This window comes from Hippoglossus hippoglossus, chromosome 3, assembly GCF_009819705.1.
Source record: "Hippoglossus hippoglossus isolate fHipHip1 chromosome 3, fHipHip1.pri, whole genome shotgun sequence".
NCBI lineage: Eukaryota > Metazoa > Chordata > Actinopteri > Pleuronectiformes > Pleuronectidae > Hippoglossus > Hippoglossus hippoglossus.
This window is the reverse complement of record NC_047153.1, coordinates 14720028-14742983: the sequence shown is the minus strand read 5'-3', so window position 1 is coordinate 14742983 and position 22956 is coordinate 14720028. Positions and strand designations below refer to the sequence as shown.

At 41.2% G+C, this 22956-nt stretch overlaps 1 protein-coding gene across 3 annotated transcripts in view; it reads right to left on the bottom strand.

Annotated features, from left to right (window-relative positions):
* Positions 1–22956, bottom strand: part of myo1ea (myosin IEa) — a 50752-nt gene that overhangs the window by 12844 nt on the left and 14952 nt on the right. For all 3 annotated transcript variants that reach the window (XM_034574018.1, XM_034574028.1, XM_034574008.1), the window contains exons 2-17: positions 21856–21999; positions 20019–20108; positions 18516–18610; positions 12414–12501; positions 10526–10615; positions 9526–9657; positions 9109–9243; positions 8841–8973; positions 5823–6019; positions 5634–5714; positions 4941–5027; positions 4756–4839; positions 3398–3565; positions 2295–2380; positions 347–428; positions 3–109 (exon numbers count right to left, since the gene is read on the bottom strand). In XM_034574018.1, coding sequence (XP_034429909.1) covers positions 3–109; positions 347–428; positions 2295–2380; positions 3398–3565; positions 4756–4839; positions 4941–5027; positions 5634–5714; positions 5823–6019; positions 8841–8973; positions 9109–9243; positions 9526–9657; positions 10526–10615; positions 12414–12501; positions 18516–18610; positions 20019–20108; positions 21856–21999 — 1799 coding nt within the window. The remainder of the gene's footprint in view (positions 1–2; positions 110–346; positions 429–2294; positions 2381–3397; positions 3566–4755; positions 4840–4940; positions 5028–5633; positions 5715–5822; positions 6020–8840; positions 8974–9108; positions 9244–9525; positions 9658–10525; positions 10616–12413; positions 12502–18515; positions 18611–20018; positions 20109–21855; positions 22000–22956) is intronic.

Below are 22956 nucleotides of genomic sequence, written 5' to 3'. Positions count from 1 at the left end.
ACCGGCTCTCCTCCCAGTCTTTGGGCTTCTTGGTTTCATTGGGCTTGATGCAACGGATGTAGTGCGGGGTACATTTCATCAGTGTGCTCACCAAATCGTTGGCTTGTTTCTGAGGAGAGTAGTTTGAGCAAATATCAAGAAAAGAGGAAAGAAGACGATGATGAGACTGAGGATCACGATGTCAAAGTCATGAAAACCCAAAACACTGAGAATGAATGACTGGCTGAAGGACATGCCACTGAACAACAAACGCACATATTCTTGATGAAGGCCTCTCCCACAGCCACCCTGATAAGGCGGAGGGACAGGTGTACATACACACAAGCAAACTTTACTGAACACACACCTTTATTTTGCTGCCTGCAGTTGAGGGTCTACCCTTCTTCTCAGCGTTGAGGTTTTCTAGAAACAGTGCTCTGATGAAGGCGCTGTCAGGGGGAGAGGGGGAGGACACGGAGTGAGGACACAGAGACACTGGTATCATCCTCGTTCCAACCAAAACAAAGTATCTTAGACCTAAAAACATATATAATGAGTTACCATGGAAGCTAAAAACAAAGACAAAGTTAATGATTAAAGAACCAAGGACATTTAACGGAGGTCAATGGTTTAAATTCCTGAACCTCTTGGGAAGGTCGGAGCTGGTGGGAAAAGTGTGTGTGTGTGTGTGTGTGTGTCTGTGTGTCTGTGTGTGTGACACCTCTCTGTGCACCAGATCTCCCCAAGGCCACAGCTCTATATAAAGGAATAGTGATGCTGCTATTATCTGACAACAAGGTTGGTTAAATAAAAAGAATACATTTCTTCTGATTGTGAAATGATGAATAAGAATCTTTCAGCAGCTGAAGAAAATCCGTCACGTTTGTCTCAACCAAAGCCCAGATGTATACAAACAGTAAAACTGAAGGTTTCTCTTTTTAAATAGAATTTGATATATGGTGGTAAAAGAGAGAAATGTGTGTATATATGGTGACAAAGGAACATTTGTAGCCACCTGCCGAACTGGACTGAGCCACAATAAGACACCAAATACAAATATTGATCTCATATAAAACACAATTTAACTCTTTTGTTACTCATGTCTCATATTCTTGTGTGTCAACATGTTCCTGTATTAAGGAAAATGAATACACACAGGAATATTATAATAACACCAGGGTTTTACTCACAGCTGTAAAATAAAATGAACAATAATGTCTTAGTTTTTCTCAGCAGACTTAGGTTATAAATGTCCGACTTATTCAAAAACTTATTTGAAGGTTACACATTTAAAATACTCTAATATATATAATCTGATTGAGGTCAAATTTAATTAAGGACAGTAGTTATATTTAACACTTTCTTCAGTATTATTTTCACCACATCTGTCATTCAGGCAGAAATGTGGTGACCGTCAGGCCTGGTCGAACACGTAGTGCAGCTGAGCATTCCACACATTTCAACTTGCATATGTCGCTGCATTTGATGTTTATTGTTTTATTATTTCAAAGTGCATTTTCATGTAGTTTTTTTTCTCCCTTCTAATTCCAGCCCCTTTCCAGTTTGCTCCCACATTGGTATTTGTTTGATTTGATATTTCAGGCTCTGGGCCATGGACACAGAAGAAAGGATCAGCATGTCGTGTGTACAAATAGACCAGAAGTCTTCTAATATTATCCAGCTGACAATACTGCCCATTCCTTTCTTCTCTATTCAGACCTGCTGCTCCAAGGAATGAGGCTGCTTCCTTCCTCCTCGTGCTTCCTTTATCTCCGATGGTGCCAAACTATCTATATGTGCACATGTTTGCAGAGTGAAGTTCAAGTATGTATTTTACAACGCGTGCGTGACTGTGAATTTGGCACAATGGCCTGTGACGCCTCACAACACTTGCCCACAAAGGGGACGAGCGTCGGCTGAGGTCTGCAGGGTTTACACAGATAATGCCGGCTGTTTGCACAGATGGCCCCTTTGACACAAAGAAAGGCCAAGAAACCAAGACACAGAGGGACCAGACACCACTGTGTTTCCCCAGAGGGAGACCCCACTTTCAAGGCCGGACTGAGAAAACCCCCATAAAGCAGGCAAACCGGGAGAGCAGCCGGACGTGATTTGGGGCAGAGGGCACGGCACAACCCAGCCCTGCACACTTCTGTTACTCCCACCAGTTCCCAGATGCACTGGAGCATCTGATGCGCTCATTCACATGTGTTCAATTATAACCATATGCATCACAATACAAGAGTTCTTTCAAGTTGAGCGCCATAGAAATCCTCACCACCTGTTGGTGCAATGTGCAAATGGGAGTTACTTACATTTCACTGCTCTGCATCAACTCAATGAGGTCGGAAAAAAGGACGTCTCGGTTCCTCTCGCAGAAACCCTCCGCGTCGTAGGACACCTGGACGAGAGACACAGAGAAAGATTCCATGATAACCAAAGAGGACGAGGTGGAACCATTTGAAACCTCTTGCAAAAAGGAAAAAACGACACCTGTAAATGTGCGAAGATAAAAATGGTAACTGATATTTTGACCTAAATCAGTGGCTTGAATTTTATGGGGAAAGAAAATGACGGGTTGCGTATCCAGGCTTTACACCTCCCAGGATTAGCTCCCTTATAAACCCAGCAGTGGTTTAAAAGTGAAGAAAATGAACCATTTTATTTCTCTTATAGTGTCGGCTGAGGCTGGAGGAATGTTTTGAGCCCGGTCATGGGAGCCCCTCAAGTCTTTATGGCATGGCTCATTAAGCCTGCGGCATGTGTGCCAGGCTGAGGCCGCCGCACATCTGGAGAATGACACGGGACGACCTCGGCCCAGACCACCAGAAATAAGAAGGATGGCAAAACAAAGGCAGCTACTGGACTGTAATGAATGGGCGAAATAAAGCTGATCAACATGCATGACGTCGTTAGACACTGTTACAAACAGACCTTAAATAGTCAAAAAACAGAGCTGGGAGATGACGAAGAAGAAGAATGAGTGGAGAACTGAAAAGTTTAAAAATACGAAGATGACGACAGAAACTCCAGAAATAAAGCAGCAGCTGCAAAACTGGTATTTATGACAGATCGTAGAAGTGGGGAGTGACGGGAACAGCTTCCATACCAACACCATCAAAAATGACATGTTAATAAGCTTCTATTTGTAGAAGCTACAGCTCCCAACTGCAGGCAGTCGGCATTACATATTGATTTACAGTCGTTACCACAGCAAAGACAAGTGCATAGAGCTGCTGTAAACTTTATATTGAATATTAAATCTTTCTGTTTTGGCAACCAAAGCATGCAAGCAGCAACAAGTAGTAACAAGAGGTTTTTTTTCTGTGTGTGTGTGTGTGTGTGTGTGTGTGTGTGTTCATAAAGAGCTCAAACCGAGAACACACTCTGGGCGAAGTGCACTCAAACTGACACTGACCTTTCCGGCGTAATGGTGGACGATGAAGCCCTGGTTCCAGCTGTTGAAGTGTTCGTGGGTGTTGATCTGGACTCGGAGCTTCTGCAGCATGGTCTGGTCGGCTCCCTCGCCCACCGCGTGCATGGTGGCACACACATCATCCAGGACGCTCATGATGCCTGGAGGATTCTGGGAAAACACAAAGGAAACATATGACATTTAACTAACAACACTTGTGTCACTTATGATGAAGTTAGTCGCTCACACACTGTTGATACTGCAGATAATATTTTACCTTTCGCTACTTTATTTATAATTAATGGGGGACAAAATCATAAAAAGACCCAAATGAAAATAACAATACAAGGTTTAAAATGTGCTATCGCTAAAATAATTATAAGGTTGACAGAAATTGAAATAGCAAAAACTTCGTTGAGAAAACTATTGTTTAAATTCATCCATCTATCCATCCTCTAAACCACGTATTGTTTGAGGTTATTGTTTAAATCCTTAAAGAAAAAATAATAAAAATGTAGTGGTTTCAACTTCTGTTATTTTTTGTTTCTTTAGTATTTTATGTGAAATCAATATCAAATAGATATTTGAAGTGTTGGTGGGATAAAAAAAAGACAATTTTAAGTCACCTTATAGCCTCTAGGAAAGTAAATGATTGTGTTATTATGTATTTACGAGTTGAAATATAGGTTGAATTAATCAATTCACGGCTTGTAGATTTAACAGTCATGTAAAAACTTTTGTACAAAATCTTTATGACACTAAAGAAGCATCTAAAAGAGTTGTAAAATACATCAGACTGTGTCGCAGGTTAAGCTCGGCCTCTGTCCAACATTACTCTCACACTTTGCCCTGTTTGGCTCCATTAAAGCTGATCAGTGTTGCTCCGTGCGTGCACAGTGTTAACAGTGTGTCGGACTCAGAGAACACGCGTCTCTGTCTCTGGATTAACTAAAGTGGGTCTGGTGTACAGAGCTGAAGTGTCAGGCACCGATACAGATCCCCCCCGCTCCTCTCAGAGGGAGGCTTGTTGTAAAGCCCTTGTTGTGGATTTCATGGATTAGACCCCTCAGTGGGGCAGATAAATCAAATTAAGAGGTACGTCGGCACATTTGAGGATATTAAGCGGCAAGTCCTGGCAACAGAGCAGGAACTTGGCAGGAACTTGTGGAACTCTAACACTAACAAATGTTCAATATAAAAACTACTCTACATGTCCCAATTTCTTTTAAAGTAAATTGATGCAAGGGCTATTTATACTATGTGATGTTGTGTTTTGTAAAAATGATGCACCCTCTGTGGGAGTTGTGAACTCAGTGAACTCATAGTTTGTTCTCTGTATTGTTTATGTATTGTTTATTTACTTTGCTCTCGATAAGATCGCAGACAATCTTGTTGTTGAAGTACTCGATGGGAGTCCACTTGATGCCCTCCTGCACATATTCCTCCTGCAAAAGAGAGTCCGGGGTCAGTACATAAAACATGTGAAGAACTTATAAATTAAAAAAAAGAAAAAAGAAAAGAAGAAGAGTGTGGGGGGGGGCGTTACCTGCTCCGCCTTCAGAGTCAGCTCGATGAAAATCTGCTGCAGCTTCTCATTCACGAAGTTGATGCAGAACTGCTCGAATCCATTTTTCTAATGAATAGACGATGTAGTTAATAAAACCCACAAAGCCTAAGTGAGATTTATCTTGAGCGGAGGACGGATTTCCTCTGAGCTCAGGGGCCATTGTTTGGAGCGGGAGCTCCACACAGATTGGCTGGCATTAAAGGAAGGGCCATATTGTGCAATTCACAGCCCATACAGCAGCCCTTATGCTACTGCGGCCTGCATCTTCCTGTGTTAATAATCTTTGGCTACCAAGATGCAGCTGGCCTTATCTGACATTGTGCATACAAAGAAACTAAACTGACAGAGTAGATGTCATCGTGCTCAGCACCAACAACCTTGATATCCTTACAAACCAAAATAAAACAAATACATCTCCATTTGGGTCGTCCACTCCTGACACATCAAGGACGTCTTATTAAGCAAATGATACAATCAGCTTAGAAGAACATGTTGAAGTCTGCTGCCTCAATCAGGAGATGGGACTTAATCCACATACTTAATAAATTAGTTTTATCCTTGATGTTTAATCTGTTTAAGTTAATGCCCGTTAATCTAACTTATGTGTTGCTGCAGGGTAAACGTCCCGTTGCCATGTGTCAGCTCGTGAAACAGACAAGAAAAAACACTTACTTGGAAAATTTCAAATCCATAAATGTCCAACACCCCAATATTGAACTCCTGATGATCCTTCACCACGGCTTTGTTGATGGACTGAAATCAAAGAGTGTGTTACTGTAGATTTATTGCAGCTTTATTATCCGTGGAAATATGTGGATATTTATTTGAGACGCACTGAGCCGTACAGCAGTAAGATCATACCTCGACCAAGTAGTCAAACACCCGTGAATGCAGGGCTTTTGAGAGGGCGTCACGAGTGTAACACGCCTGCTCCACATTCAGTGTCACGTCTATGGACTCCACCGCATTCCCCCACTTGCTGTCCATCTTCCGGCTCGTCAGTTTCTCCTTCAGGCGGTTCTGGTCAATGCCGAGCAGAAACGCAGGAAAGGCTAGAACTGTTAAAAGAGGGAAGAGAAAGAAGAAGGGGAGACAAGGGGAAATAAATAAAGGCAAGGTAACTTTATAAATGTTTATTTTCCCAACTGAAACTGTTCCAGTCATCTTTTTCCAGACAGCGCTGGAATCTGTACACTCAACTGGAATAAATCATGTAACAGCAGACAGTTACTATTTTTTTGTATTTTATATACGTAAAAATATAGCTAATGGTATATATATATATAAATAATAATAATACCACCCACAATCATTTCTAACAAAGAGTCAGTTGGTATTATTATTTTCATATTCGGACAATCCTTAAACTTGTTTTTTGGAGCAAATGGGTCAAACATTGCCTAGTTTCAGCCTTTTAAATGTGATGATTTGCTGCTTTTCTTTGTCTTGTCCTGGTATAGTTGGGTTTTGAAATCTATATTACAAAATAATTGGAGGATAAATACATATTGAATATAACCATTTTGTTCATGCAACTACACGGTATATTGTGTAGTTGCTGTACTGTTATGATAAACTGAGAGTTAAGGCAGTTTGCCCTGGGTTCTGCTCGGAAATAGCCAGGAGGAAAAATCTGTATGAAAATCAATATGCAGGATGTTATACGTTTCACAAACAGCCTTATGTAACCTTTGCAAATAAGGGTTCCAACGTTCCTTCAGCTCTACATTGACTCTCACTAATCAGTGTTACGGTCTCACGAGTCAGAGAAGGTTCTACTGACAATCACAACGCATGCAATTGGAGCTAAACCGCCAAAACGAAACTTCCTCCAGAGAAAATTCAACACAGATGAGCTCTGAATTACAGCTAAATAGAAGAACAGTACTGGGCTAAGCATTGGAATAAAAAAAAAAAAAAAAGTTGAGCACACCACAGATCATTTGCCCCAACCTGGCGTTGATATCGTCCCCAGAGAGCCCCTCCCTGCCTTATTACAGTGACTCACTTCCCCTAAAAGGAAATAGCTCTCAGACCTGCAGACTCACTGTGTCTGGGAATGCATCAGGCCTCTGCAGTAGCTCCCCTTCTGGGACATTAGGGTGTGACTGACCATACGCCGGCTTAAATCACCAGGAAAAGCCATCGTATGTGTTCAGCAGGACAACTATGGATTACATACTACAGTGTACAAACTGCAAGCTGTTACACATTGTTTATATCAGGAACAATGCACAAGTTCCCCTGCAGGAAATGTGTTAAAACAGCAGTGACTAATAAAAGCAACTGGAGGAAGGGTTATCAGTACAGAAGTTTGTCAAGCTCGTGGCCTCATTCTTTTCAATAAGCTGTAACACACACAGTGATCCTTTCACGTTCATTTACAGTACTGACTCTGCTTAACTTTCAATGTCGGAATTATAGCATCTTGGATATTTGAATATCTAAGTTCAGAAAATCTCAAGAAAGACTTGAAAAAAAACCATGAAGCTCAAAAAAAACCTCATCTTTTATCAACATTATCCATTTTTATAAGATTCTCACACGTTCACCTTTGTGGGCAACAGATTTGTGTATATGCACTAAATATGAAATTCAATAGTGTATATAATCATTTTTTGTTTTAGAAGATACATTTATATAAGATGAGAATTTATAAAAAAAACGAAATTGAAATAAAATAGTCATTTGTACCACTCTCAAGTTCCTTAATGTCCAACCAGCTAAATTAGTCATTTATAGGAAGTACAGTCAACATCAGATGATGTTGCACTGCTGAGTGTGATGTGATGTTGAATGTGAACTCGGCTGATGTAGTTTTATATGGAGAGCAGAGTAGGAGTGTGCAGTTCAAGCACACAGGAAGTGAGACTGGAGGGAACAGGAAAAGCAGAGATTTTGACGTGCCACTCTTTTGTCTGCACAGAACAGACCGAGGCTTTGTACACTGGCAACCGCTCAACTGCATCATACCAAAACAGAGTGAGGAGGAAGGAGAGAGGGGAAAAAGGACAGAAGAATAAAATGTGGCAAGAGGGAAGGGAACAGAGGGAGAAGTATTTTTCCGAGTCATTTTAGTCTGTGACGAAATATGACCAGAGCTTCAGCAATAGCATTTTATTTTATGGTAATCTAGCATGGTTTCGGATTACTCCAGACAGTTGGCTGCATCCCTGCATTAACACAATAAAACTTCAAGGAGACTTTAAGGAGTGAGTGTGGTGAGAGAAAAGGAAACTAGAGAAGGAGCAGCTCAGGGCACTGGAAAGAGGAGAGACATTCAGAGAAGGACAAATGAAATCAGAAGAAGAGAGTTACCGCTCAGCCTGAACAACACCTCAGTCATAACAATACAAGTGTATCTGTGCTGCCACGCCGACAACAAGACCCACATGGCAATGCTGGTCATACACAATATGGTCCACACTGAAATATCTCAGTATTCATGGTCCCCAAACGATCAATCGTGCTGACTTTTTCTCTGACGCCACCATCATGTCAAAGTTTTCACTCAACGCTTAGATTTCTAGAATAAGCTACAGAGAAAGCTACTAGCAGGATTGGTGCCAACAGCTAATGTTAGCTCACAAAGCTGTGCCTCAGAGTCAAAGTTCACCATTCTAGCCACTAGCATGACTGTAAGTTTCCCCATGGTGGGACTAATAAACAATTATCTTAAACTTTTAGTCTTTTCAGTTATAATTAGATACTTTCTCTCTGTACATATTTGTTTTCATGCTTTCATTTTCTTTATTTGTCCATTCCAGCAAAATCTCAACAACACGTTGAAAATAGTTTGTTTTAATGTGAGCTTTGGTTATTTGTTTTTGGTTTGAACCACACTGAGCACAAAACAACTGCTGATGTGATCCCACTTACACTCTTCACTCTCCACAGCAGCGTAGTTGCCCGATTCCCTGAAAGTGATATTTCCCAGGTGCAGGACTCCGGCCACAATCTGCAGCACCATGGAGCGGTCCCCTGCCGAGATGCCGATCACTTCCATGGCGTGCTGAGAAAGCAAAGAAAAACAATCAGGGCTTGGTTTATACTGTACAAACTCCTGCTGTACTTGTCCTCTAATTACTCCTCTCGTGGTTTGACCGGTCAACAAAAAACAGGGGATCGTCTGGAAAAGAAAACAAACCATTGTCTCCTGGAAGTCGCTCTTGTCGTTGATGTCGTCCACTTTGTAGGAACCAGACTGATTGAGGTAAGTGTAGTAATCCAGGCTCGTGATTCCCAGGCTGTTCTTCTGCTCGACACTGGCTCCTTCTATCAACTGTACGGCAGAAATCAACAGTGTATATTTATGCAGTTATACACGTGACATCTCACAAATACTGTAGTAGTGTTAGTGTGCACATCTACTCAATCTGTTTCTGGAGAAATCTGAACAGCTCTATGTGGAATAGGAAAATCAGGTCATGCACAATGAAAACAGATTCACCCTCCTCCTGAAGCCAAAGGGAACACTGAGTCCGATATGTCCTGAGATCCACACACGCACACACACACCTTCTCCACAAATGTGTCCCATTAACTCTCCAGCTTGAAAAATCACCTGATAGAATATGTGGAAACTCCGTTCCCCAGGATTCCTCATGACGACACGTGATTTCTCCAGAAGGAAGTTGGAGATTTTCCCTCCGTCTGGTTCGCCACCGGAGCTGAACTGGATCTCAAAGTATTTCCCCTGATGGATCAAAGCAGGTTTGTTTTTAGTATCAGAGGGAGCTGCAATAAAGTTTAAGCTGTAAGATCTGTAAAAACTGGCATCTGGTTGTTCTAATGTTGCTGCTGGTGTGTGCATGTGTGTGTACATTAAAAAAAAATCTGATCCTGTTTTTTTGCAATGCCCTCTTCTCTTGAATGTAATGTAATATCTGTTCCAGTCACGGTGGGAGCAAATCTGAAGTGGAGACACTTTTAATCCAAAGACAGTTTCTTAAAAGAAACCAACGTTTTTTTCCCCCAAAACTTCAACTCCTAAAATATCGCAAACCCTGAGACAATACTGCTTTGTATGCAAACACTTAACCAATCAACTCTGAGGGAACATGTTTTTAAAGTCATTGCTGACCATCTTCCTTAATAAGCAGTGGAGGATGTGCCTCAGTGGTTGTGCATGTATGTCTTTCTGTGCACAGCCCTCTCACAGCACAGCTCTGGTTAACCAGGACACACACGATGTTTGCTGCCTCATCCAGTAAAACAGGAGTCAGGCGAAAAAACGGTCACTGTAAATCTTTGTTTTCCAAAGACTCAGCTCGAATGCAAAGGTATATACCACAAAAAAGTTGACTCCTCAAGTTATTCCAGCACCGATTGCATTTATTTCTCTCTGTGAAACATAGGATTTGCATTGACGGTGTGTTATTTCATTTTTTTTCCCAGCATCATCTTCACTTAGGCTGCAAACCAGATTTGGCAAACACACACGAAATGTGGCTGAAGAAATGTGTCCTTGGAAGAATACGAGTTCTTTGGTTAACGAGAACCAGTTATTTATTGAGCCAGAATGTGAGGCGCTGATTCACAAAAAAGTGAAACGAAATCCTTACAAATCTGCTGGAGTTGTTGTTCCTCACTGTCTTGGCGTTGCCAAAGGCCTCAAGCAGCGGGTTGGACTGCAGGATGATGTCTTTGACGTGCTGCGAGGAGACAGACGCAATGAGCTGTTAGCTACGTCACAGACGGTCTGTGCAGCAGGTACAGACACCACACACTTCACACCCTCACTAACAGGCTGCTGTGTACAAGCCTGGAACTTTCCACTCAAATACAAGCATGTACACACACACACACACACACACACACACACACACACACACACACACACACACACACACACACACACACACACACACACACACACACACACACACACACACACACACACACACACACACACACACACACACACACACACACACACACAGGTCTGGAAGACATTATCTTTCCTGTGAGCCATCTGCATGTCAGAAACACATGAGTTTTAAATCGGTAGAGCAGACACAGCTACTCCCACTTCCATTTCTGTCCACAGAAGTTGAGTGGAAATATTATTTCTTGTTTTCTTTGTTAAATCAAACTTTGTTCTTTATAAAAGACAGGAACTAAACAAGCAGTATTTTGTCTTTTATTTTATCACATTTGACTCCTCCAAGACAATCCGTGCTGAGTTCAGTAACCAAAACTAAAACCTTAGATTTACATCCACCAAGGAGGTTATGTTTTCACCTCTGTCTGTTTGTTTTTAGTCGGTTTGTAAACAGGATTGTGCAAAAACAGATTACCACGAAACTTGGTGGAAGGATGTGGTATGGATCAAGGAAGAACCCATTCAATTTTGGTTTTGATCCGGACCAGGAAACTGATGCAGGATTTGTTCCCCCTTTTCTTGAACAACATTTCTGTTGATTTCTACAGGGGACCGATATCAATGTGTGTGGCAATTTTGGTGAAGATCCAAATAAAAATCCAGATCTAAGGAATTTAAATGCTGTTTCATAAGGGCAATGTTTAGACAGATGAATAGATATGGAACAGACAGGGAGTTGTTATTTGTTCAAAACTATGTGACCACATTGCATAAGAATGTACTGTCCTACGCATTACTGAGCTCAACACAGCTGGATGAGGTGGAGGAGACCAAATGTGAGTCACATTTGTTCAAACAAACAATAATAACTTATGTTTTTACTTCCTTCAGTAAAGTGCCTTTATATTGTTAATTGCAACACAAAACATGAATTATACCATAGAAGTATAACTCATTTTAATCTAAAAAGTCTACCAACTCTACTGTTCAAAGCCAAAAGATGATTTCTGATGTGGCCATGCCAGCAGCAGCTCCGACTGGATTAAATAAAAAAAACTGCACAGCCATCATGGTGAAGGCATTTCCTCATCAAACTTTAGATCTTTATCTAGCTTACGGAACTGGACATCTGCTAGTTGGGGGGCTGCCAGATGGCTGAGGAGGGGGCTGGGTGAGCAAGAAGCCGCTGATGGCCTGATAATGGGGAATAGGGATGAGGATGATAAGATGAGGGCCGGATCCGAGAGGGAGGGAGAAGTGCAGGAATGAAGTAGCAACAGGTTATGAGAGTGTTATGCTCAATTTATTTATTTATATTTATATATTTATTTATATGTTCTACAAGTAGGACTGACAAAATATAATCAAACACTAATTTGAGAAGTCAAAATGTAAGAGATAATCAAATGTTTAATTTAAGTTAAAATATTGTAATACAATATTTAAGAAGGGATACTTAAAGAAAGTCCCTGACCACCTTTTTTCCTCAGTCAATACATTTTGCAAATGACTTTCCTGCTTGACGTTGAATCTCATCTCCATCTAGATCTTTGTTGCTCAACATCTCACATGTTTCATGCATCTTTTACATTCTGTCCTGACGGAGAAAGAGAAGCAGCCAGTCTCACCTGTACTCTGGGTCCACCCCCTGACACTCTGGAGATGTAGCCCATGATATATTTGGCTGCCACAGTCTTCCCCGCTCCGCTCTCTCCACTGAAAGACAAGATAAAAATGTAAGCACATGCTTTCTCTTACAAGCAATCTGATCCGCTGTGTGAAATTCAAGTCCACCCACCAGGTGCACTGTGAAATGGCATGAAACACCTGAAGTGTTTCATGTGCACTTGAGTGATTGTTTGGCATGATAGCCTATGGCTGCGGAGGGCAAGTGAGTGACTGCATGTGCATGTTCAGGTTGACACTATTTTTCAGTCCCTCACATCAACTGATTTTCTTTGTGTAAATGCATAGACGATTTAGAGTCTCCGATTAACCTAACCCCAATCTGCATATCTTTGAACTGTGTGAGGAATTCAAAATACCCAAAGAAAACCCACACAAACACAGGGAGAACATGCAAACTCCACACAGACAGACCCCGACCGAACCGGGATACGAACAGTGCACCGCCGTGCCGCCCTATTGCTGTGTTCCTACTGTGTAATTCATTGAGACAAACTAAAAAAGCTAAATGAAAAAAAGCTACAAATGCTAAAACATATCAATGTTTCCTGTCCAGCGTCGACCTGATTTATACGATCATGACAGTTTCAAGGTGGGCACCAAGGATTAGTGTTTGCAATTTAATATCTAACCAAATGTTACATGTGGTCACAATCTCCTCTACTCTTCCTGAGTTATGGTTTGGATAATGACCAGAAAAGGGTTTCTGCAGAACATTATGATGTCACAGTGAAGTTGACCTTCTGGATATGAAATTTAACCACTTCATCATTTAGTCCTATTAGATATTTACAAAACAATACAATACAACTGTATTAATCCTTGGGGGCAATTTGGTTTAGGGCAAGTAAAAGAAGACGAAACAAGATACAGACATGTGTTGACAAAGATCCACAAAAACAATAACACAATAAAAGCTGCTCAGTTGAGATGCACTAACAGGTCCAGCTTAATAAATTAAATAATAGATTAAATAGTTCAAATGGCAGATAGTAATTTAAGAGTAGGTGGACCTGAGTGTTTAAGATGTCTGTGCGCAGTTCTGTCACAATTAGTTTGTGGGTCTTCGAGCAATATGTCCAACAATCAATTTTGTGAGATCATAATAACTTTGACCTTTGACCACCAAAATCCAGTCTGTTCATCCTTGAGTCCAAAGTGAATGTTTGTGCCAAATTCAAAGACATCCCCTCGAGGTGTTGCTGAGAATTGGGACAGATGGACGGACTGACAACCCAGACACATAAAGCCTCTGGCCATGTCTGCTGCTGGCATAGAGGCATGAAAACGCCTTGTTTGTTCCATTATCCACGCTGCTCGATGGACCCTGAGAGCAGGAAGCGTCCACTAAGGGATAAAGACACTTTGTATTCATTGTTTATTTCTTTGTGCCGCTATTGTGAATATCTGAGGCCGATGCACTGCGGCCGTCTGATGTCTGACAAATGTCCCACTGAGGAAAAGGTCCGACTACAAAATGTCTGTGGATTAATTAAAACCTAATTTCTGCATGTTCCACCTGATGATGATGTTTGAGGTTACAAAACTATTACAAGCTCACATTCCTCATTCAAATGGTCAAAATTCTGCATTGAATAAAGTCATAACTGTTGTTATTGTTCATTATGTTTTAGAGATTGTAAACCTTCACACTCTAAACAAGTAAGAGCAAGTTGTGATGTACAAATTTGCAGGGTTTTTTGTGTGCGTCTCTGTTTCTGTGCAAATGTTTCCAGCTGAGTAAAGATAACCTTGAGTCCATCAGTCATATTGAGTCTGCTGAATTAACAGGTCAAATCCATTCCCCTGACAAGATTTGTACACACTCCATTTACTGCATGGACCAAAATATGGTTTATACAACTAGAAGCAAAAGTCAACTCTGGATGAATGATTGGCTGCAGCACCTCTGGACCGATGAACTGCTGCAGTAATAATGAGACTGGTTCAGTTGTGTCACATTTACGGACTCCCCCCCCCCCCCCCCGTATCTCTCCTACCTCGACCCACACTTGTCTATTTTCCTCTTTGCCTTTTCACTTTGCCAGGGTCATACTTATTTTGACATATGTGGTTTGGCAGTGGATGACAGTGGAGTCTGTTTTTCTTTCTGTGCCTTAAAGCAGGGTCAGGTTGGTAATGCCTCTGTGAGAAGCACAGCTGCAGGCTGTTAGGAGCTGCCAGAGGAAGTCATGGGAGCCACTCTATTACACTGCAGTCTCTCTGTATGGTTTGTAACCCTCCCCCTATGTAACTCCTCGTTACTTCCATATCCTCTCTGCAGAGGACTCAAGTAACCAGAAGTGGGGGAACAAATATTGAATGAGTTTTAGCATTGTTTCTGCTCCTGCAAGTTATTCTCCTAAGAGCTATTTTAAGTAGAAGCTGCTCGGAGTCTTGAGTCATATTTGAGCTCCCAATGGGGAAAACCCATTGAGCTGAAAGCTTTGTTAACTTCTGCAGAGATTTATTAACCAAACAAGGACATGAGTTTAAAAAAGGCAATGCAGGGGGAAGGGAGGTTTAAACATTAACTTTCAGAAGTCATGACAGACCCTCGCTATGAGAGTAGATGCACATGCAACACTGAGTTCTAGTTGAGGTGGTTTGGTATTGTATAACAGAGACTCCGCTCCCACAGAAAGACTTGAGGTTTCGTTGTATGCCCTCCAAGCTATTGGAGTCTGTGTCAAATTCATATTAACGGATACAAATAAAATGACAAGCAATCAAACAAAAGAGTGCTTGGAGACTTTTGAAGCTTTACATGTGGTTGTGTTATTAAAGCACTTATGTTCTTTTTTTCTTTACATTAGAATTGTATCATGATTTCTATTAATAAGTGGTTATTGCCATTGGATTGTACTTGTTATTTCTATGTGCATTTTTTGAATAACTTCTGTTAACAGGAGAAAATTAATAACATTGGTTAAACATTTTTATGGATGTAAATAAATAAATAAAGTCTAAAAACAATCAAAATGGAGACAAATTCAGACAATGACAGAATTCCAATGCGACATGAAGTATGATGTTATGACGTATTGTAGCAGAAGAGTTAAGACATTCGCTGCTTTGATTATTATTTTACACAAATATTTATCTTCAGTGTTTGATGAAGTTTCTGATTCACATCTGACTCTTGGCACAAAACCGTGTCTGAACCGGTCTGACCTGCTGATGGGGTCATTTCAAAGCAGTGCGTTCAATCGTCCATTCAGCCTAAAACGCATTGGCTGCCCCCAAAAATGATGGAGTGTTGAACAACATCCCATGCAACAGCTGTGGAGAACAGCACATCTGTAAAATGAGCTGGATTCATTTCAAGATGAGATCAAAGTCATCGACGGACAAAGGAGTCGGTCGACAGTTGAACAAGGATCAAAAAGCTCATCGACATTCCATATTTGAACAAAGACAGTGGTGATGATCCACTGTATGACTATGGTCTATGACTACTGTTATTGTATATTGGTCACATGATGACACCTAAGCTTTAGATCATAGCTTAGCTTTGTTATATATACATAAATGGTACACAACATTGCCCTTAAGAAACCACATTTAAATTCACTAGATCCAGATTATTATTTGGATCGGCAACAAATTGCACACAAATATCAGGCTGCTAAACGTCTTGTCTATGTCTTGACATTTTTCATCAAGATTCATGAATTATTCTCAGAGAAATCAAGGGAAATGTTGAAAAACACCCTATCTCGCAATGTTAAAGGAAGTAAAATAACTCCTGGATCCGCCCCCTGATCCGGATCCACACCACATCCTTCCACTAAGTTTCGTGGAAATCCGTCCAGTAATCATGCTCAAAGTCAGACAAAGTGAAGACACAACAGCCCAGGCAGAGGTAATAATTATCCAGGTTGTAAATCGGTGTTTGAGCAGGTAGATGGGGCCTGTTCTTTGACCTTTACTTATTTATTCAAAACAATTTGATATAATATGTAATCCAATTTCATTCCTGTATGAATCCTATATAGGTGGCTGAACAACGTTTTCTGCCTCGTGCATTAACACAGTAGATCAATGTATTGCTTGTTGGTTTAACTAAACAAATTTAAGGAACACTTACGAGGGAACAGTATGCAACACCCTGTGACTACACCTGTACTTTTAAAAAGAACATGGCAATCTCTCAATACACGTTGTACTTTTAAAAGCAGGTCTTATTTTAACAGCCAGCTCAGTTGGCCCTGATGAAAAGAAAGTCATGTCTGGGAATATGAGGCGATCATTAAAAAAAGAAAAACTAATTTAAGGAGTCCTAATAACCCAGCTGACACAGAATAAACTGGCTTTTTTAAAGCATTAAGGAGCTTCTGTTTGGCGAGAAACATTTTTCTTTCTGACGGGACAGATGTGAAGCAGCTGGTTCTCACATAACAAAAGTTTCGGTTGATCATCCTTTGAAAGATGTCATGGGCCTGATTTCATCGAATACTTTGAGAGACAAACTGATATCACCACCTACGTACATTACCTGCTCCCATTCTTCCTTTTAAAATCTGATAAAGGTTTTCTAAGGATAGGCACGTCAGTCACATGCTATGGTCAGCAGATGGCAAATGGATAAACTGCTGAATAAAACAAATAACTTTTTATTGGGAAAGTCACAGTATCCCTTCAAGAGTCGTCAAAACTGCTCGACCTCTTTGTCCTGAATTCCCCTTACGTTTAATACACGGGTTTCCTTAGTAAATATGAAAAAGCGCCTGCACAGGCCGATGCTGACCGCACCGCCTGCATGGCCAGCAGTTCACAGCGAGCCTTTGTTTGCCGAGACCTGGTTCATCATAAAAAACCACTTCCATGCTTTTGTTTGCTGATTTAGTTGGTCACAAAATCCACCTCGGTGCCTTTATGTGGGAAACTGAACGAGCAACTGCTGGCTGTCCAAACAACGGGCGAAAGTGCTGAAGCAGGGGTCATTCATCATGAGGTAAGCACTATAGTAACCGTGGTGCTCAGGTGACAGGACTACAGGATAAAGGCCCGATCATGACACCACACTTTTCTCTCTGCAGCTTTGCAGCGCAAAAAAATAAAACCACCAACAAACTCAAACAGGCTGTGAAAGGATCTAAAAATCCCCCAAATACAGTGAGAGAGTGATTCTGCACAGAGGGAATTGCAGGTGTTTTTTCTTATTTCAACCAGGAAGTTCTTTAAAAATAGCCTTTATAAACGATGCTTTGTTCTCATCTCACATCCTAAGTTAAAAGAGGCCAGATCCTGCTGTTAACCGCACATTGTTTCCATATACGGGCATTTTCATTTATTCTTTTTTTATGGGTAAATTTCCCATTGAGTACAATATCTCTTCTGCCTCCTTGTCAAGATGGGCAGCAATGTTCTAATATAAATACCAGCAGGGACAAATACCACACAGAAACAGCAAACTGACTGAAAATAAAGGACATACAAGAATATAGGAATCTGTGGCTAAAAGAAACTATCGAAAATAAAAGGCACATGTTAAAAACAATAGCATTGTTCTATGATTTTTAAATGCACCACGGGAGGGTATATGATTCTAAGTTTAGGACGTCTTGCAGCTCATTCCAAGCATGTGGTGCATAAAAGCAATGGGCAGATTTATCCATTGTTTATGATCCACATTTATATACTTTTTCATTCCTTTGCATTTCACCACGGGTGTGTCACTCTCGGTCAGTCAGCTGCACCGAATAATGTGGTGCAACCTGTTCGGTCGGTTCTCCGAGCTGCTCCCCTCCCAAACCATTATCATGACCTGCACTGGCTCCGCTTCACTTCAGCTTCATTATATCCTCCCACAGATCACATTGCACACAGATTACTATCTCCACTCTTTGTCTCGCTCGCTCCCGTCCTGCACAGTGCGAACAGGTGACGTGACAGGGTCAACATTCAATCGGTTTACGAGCCATCGTATTGCACAGAGATGAATACTTTCTCTGTTGTGTGCTGCGACATACTATGGCTGTCACATGTCATTGGTTCACGGTGTGTGAGAGAAGGTGGAGAATGTTGTGCGAGAGTCTCACCTGATGATGACACACTGGTTCTCACGTTCGATCATCATGTTCCTGTACATGTTGTCTGCCAGAGCGTAGATGTGAGGAGGGTTCTCATACTGAGCCTGACAAGAATAATTCAGCAAATATCAGTGTTTAAACAGCTTTCTTTAAACACTGTGGAGGTAGCTATCATAAAACTAAAGGTTGTAACATATTGAGGATAAATCTGGTGATATTGTATATTTACCTCCCTAACTCAAGGAGGTTGTGCGTTCATCTGTGTTTATTAGTTAGGATTAACACAAAAACGACAAATTACTATGAAACTTGAAAGGATGCAGCATGGGTCAGGGAGGAAACCCTGTTCAATTTTGGTGCAGATTTTTTTTTCTTTAACATTACAAGAGTCAACATTTTCGTTGATTCCTCAGAAAATAATTAATTGATCCTGAGGAAAATATATATTTTATGGGACAGTATGTGCAATCTGGTGCAGATCCAAATAAAAAGCCAGTTTTTGTGCATTTAAATGTGGTTTCTTGAGGGGACTGTTGCCTTGGTGGAGGTTTGCACTCTACTTAGGGTCATTCTAGCATTTGGTAAGATATCGTTGTATTTCATCAACTTTGGACAGATCCAGCGTGGTTGTAACTCCCACGTTTTTAGTCTGTTTGCTAAGCAAATGGTTTTTCCTTTTTATTTTCCATGAAGTCTTTATGCGGGGGTCTGCTGGGCCTTGGCAGACGTACTATTTTCCTTACTGTCAACAAATTTCATGTTAACACTCACTGGTGTGCTAAATGTGTGTTTATCCACCTCTCAAAATAGTCTACAAGAAATGCACTTTCAACTCCTGCTCGTAAAACATTTGTTAAAAACTGCTGTGTCCACATGCTTGAGGAAATTACCGAGCCCAAGTCTGTGACGTCTGCACTGCTCTGACAAATCTGCTGCCCTTTAAATAGGAAACAAAGTCAGCAGCTTCATGAATGTTTCATCTTATTCTGATCGAATCTGAACTTCATCCTGTAATCTGAGCTGGCCCACTCTGCAAATCAGAACCCAGTGCACTTCTGCAAAAATGATAATCTGCCAATCTGTGAAATTTGGCATGTGTCACACTGAGTGTTTTCACAGTCAGTCCGGAGGATTTTAAAAGTCTTCCAGTGTGCTCCTGGCTTTAAGTAGACGAGCCCACTCTTCAGCAGACTGGCCAAGAGAAGGCAGACTCGAACAGGCTGTTCTGTGAAGGTGCTGCCAAGCCTCTCAATGGTTGAGTCAAGTTTCTGACAGCAACATCTGCGCCAGCCTGCTGGGAAGATCGCACCGCACCTAACCCAGTTCATTTCCGAGCATTTGTCCTTCACTCTGCTCCCATCCTAAACCATTCAGTAATACACCGGTAACACTTCAGTAACCCTGAGGATTTCAATAAGGCATCAATAATTCAGTTGCACGTCAATAATTCTAAAATATGCTGAGTGTGTCATGTATTATCGCATGTCATTGAAAAGATAGAGTTGTACTTACAGCACCCTGATACATCTCAATTTCTTTTTCTCCAAAGTACGGCATCAGCTTGAAAGGGTTGATAGAGATGAGCACAGGGCCGATATACGTCTGATGACATGATGCATTAAGGATCATACAGTGAAGACAAAAATATCACAAAAGAACAGATCCCATTAAAATCATCTTTTCCTGGAAGTTCAAACATTTCTTTTAAGTTTGAAAATGTTTAATTCCAACAAGAGTCTGCAAAAATAACGTTTTTACAGAGAGATAATGAGACTGTGTAGGAAAGAGATGACTTCATCTGAGGCCGAGACGTCAACAGAGTGTGCACCAGTGCAGCAGTGGAGTATTTGGTGATGAGGCCTGAGTCTAAATGAGTATCCAGTGCTTATGAAATGACAGAGAATAGACTGGCCGTGTAACACTGTGAGGTTCTTATGCCCTGCAGCAAAAATACCGCCCGAGGCAAATAAAGCTGCTATTGTGGGTGGCCTTCAGCGGCCGACAGCGACCCGCAGCCTTGGCAGGGCCGATCTCACAGTTACAGCGATTGATTGACCCAAATCAAAGGCCCGACTCAGAGCTGTCAAACCTAAAAACTGCCGGCATTTACCAAACTTCATGATCCTGAGCGCTGCCAGAGCGTGGATTGGAGTTTATGTAATGTGCTGCCCTGAGAATGTTGCTTTTCAAAGGGCTCCATTCATTCATTCATCAACTCTTTTTTACGTCACTAACAGTGACAGTGTGTGTGTCCATGGCCACAGCTGTACTTTTAAAGCCCAAACCTAGCATTTGTGTGACTAGTGCAGTGCCCGTTCTCAACATGCTTGTTAGGAAGGGACTGTTTGTTAAGCCTATGGTAACAGTTTGGAGGTACTTCTGAATTATTTCTTGGAATTAGTGAGTCCTCCTCAAACAGTTATTTGACAATATACTGTCACTTTTTGTTTGTGCGCTGGACGTTGGGTGCAGAGCTTTTTACAAACAGTCTATGGTGCAGAGTCAAGTTAGAAAACTTTATGTTATCCTACCTGGTTTATCTGCAATGAAGATTTCATAGTCAATGTTTTTCATAAAATGTAACTAAATTTGCTTCATTACTGTTAGAATGTGAAGGTTTCATATCATTTTAAATGAGTTTCCAAACTGCTGTTATTTATTTATACATTGCATGTCGGCTATTTCAGAGGTCTTTTCAGCTATCAACACACGTTTCGGACTCCATTTCACATTTCACTTTTCAAAATAAAAGCTCTGTGATTCAGCTCGATATAAAGTATTACAGCAACAATATGAACGTTGCGCTTTTACTTTGAAGACAATTTGCTAAAGAGGAAGGGATTCTAAGAATGTTGTTGCCATAACAGAGCTCAGCACCCGTGAATGTCTGGTCGCCTGTTTATTCAATTTGTATGTATATTGCCAATATTTTGTGTACAAATCACACCAAACTTGCCACTGACTCTAGTCGAATTCACTACCACAATGAAAACTATGAAAAAGATAGCAGCAATGCTCTGATTAAAGAAAAAATAATCTCCTTTATGCAATCTGCTACTCTTCACACCATTTTGTTCACATTTTGCACCACGGTGAGACAAAGCTAGAGTAAATTTGACACTGGTGGAGTAACAGGAGCCAGAGGTCTGGGAGGAAGTTTGAACAGAGAGGCCCTTTCCCCCCCCCGCTCACAGCAGTGTCTCGGGGGGAAGGCGTCACCTTCCAACACTGACTTATTACTCACTGCTGCACTGTGATGACCATTCAGTTATTCTGGTAACGGCACAGATGAGATGGGACTCAGCTATTCCTCACTGGGGTGTGAGCTGCGATCGTGAACAAAGGATACAAAGATGTAGTCATCCATATATCTCTTCTTGAGGTTGTCCACGATGGCGTCCTCATTGATCTTGCTGAGCAGCACCATGTCGTCCACGCCGCTGTGTTTGACATTGTGGCTCTGCCAGTGGTACCGGTAGTGGCCCCGGCTCCCCTGCAACAAAACACACACAATGCGCAACTGTTAGCTCGCTGAGAGAGACACAATGAGATGGTGTGGACGATACAAGAGTCTGACATAAAAGGTTGCACAGACACACATTAAGGAACTGTGGCTTTAAAACGCACTCAGAGGCCGAGGTAGTGTGGTTTTTATCACAGTGTTCAGATAATCAGACCAAACTCAAGCCAGGGGAAAAAATGTTTATTATCAGTCCAGTAAAAACCTCAACGTGTAGACATTTTCTGATGTCAGCAGTATAATGAGCCATGTTTACTTTGAAATAGTGCAAGGTCAGATTCCCAGAAGTGCTTCGTGTTATTTGTCTAAATGTTAAAGATGCTCTGACCCAGATTTTTTTCCCCCCACAGTCAGCCACTCTGAGTTTCTCCCTACGTTCCTGTTTTTGTTTGAGCTGAATGAGTCTCTGGAGAACTGAGGTCATTCATCATGCGCTATGAGTCAGTGTTGTCTGGCTACTGTGGACGAGAGTCACAACGTGCTCGGAGGAGTGAGTCTCTTTCTCCTGGACACAGAACCACTCGAAGCCACAGAGAGCGTCCAGAACATTAGTCATCACACAAGTTAACTCTTGACTTCCTCCGTCTTCAGTGAGGAAGTGTGGAAAGAGGAAGTGACAATAAACAATGCTCCCAATGGAAAATAAAAGAATAGATTTTTCACAAAGACACTGTACTTTATGTAGCAAGTAATTCATTTTGAAGAATAATCTAGATTTGTGTTAAAATGAAAAAAACAACTGACCGGATCTCTACAAAACTTAGTTGAAGGAAGCGGTATGGGTCAGAAAAGACCCAATTAAACTTGGTGCGGATTCAGAATTATTATTTTTTCACTTACTTATACATTGCAAAATTGCATTTTTCAATATTTTCCCAGTTTTCCCAGGGAATAATTGATGGATCTTGATGGAGAAAAAAAATCTGGTGT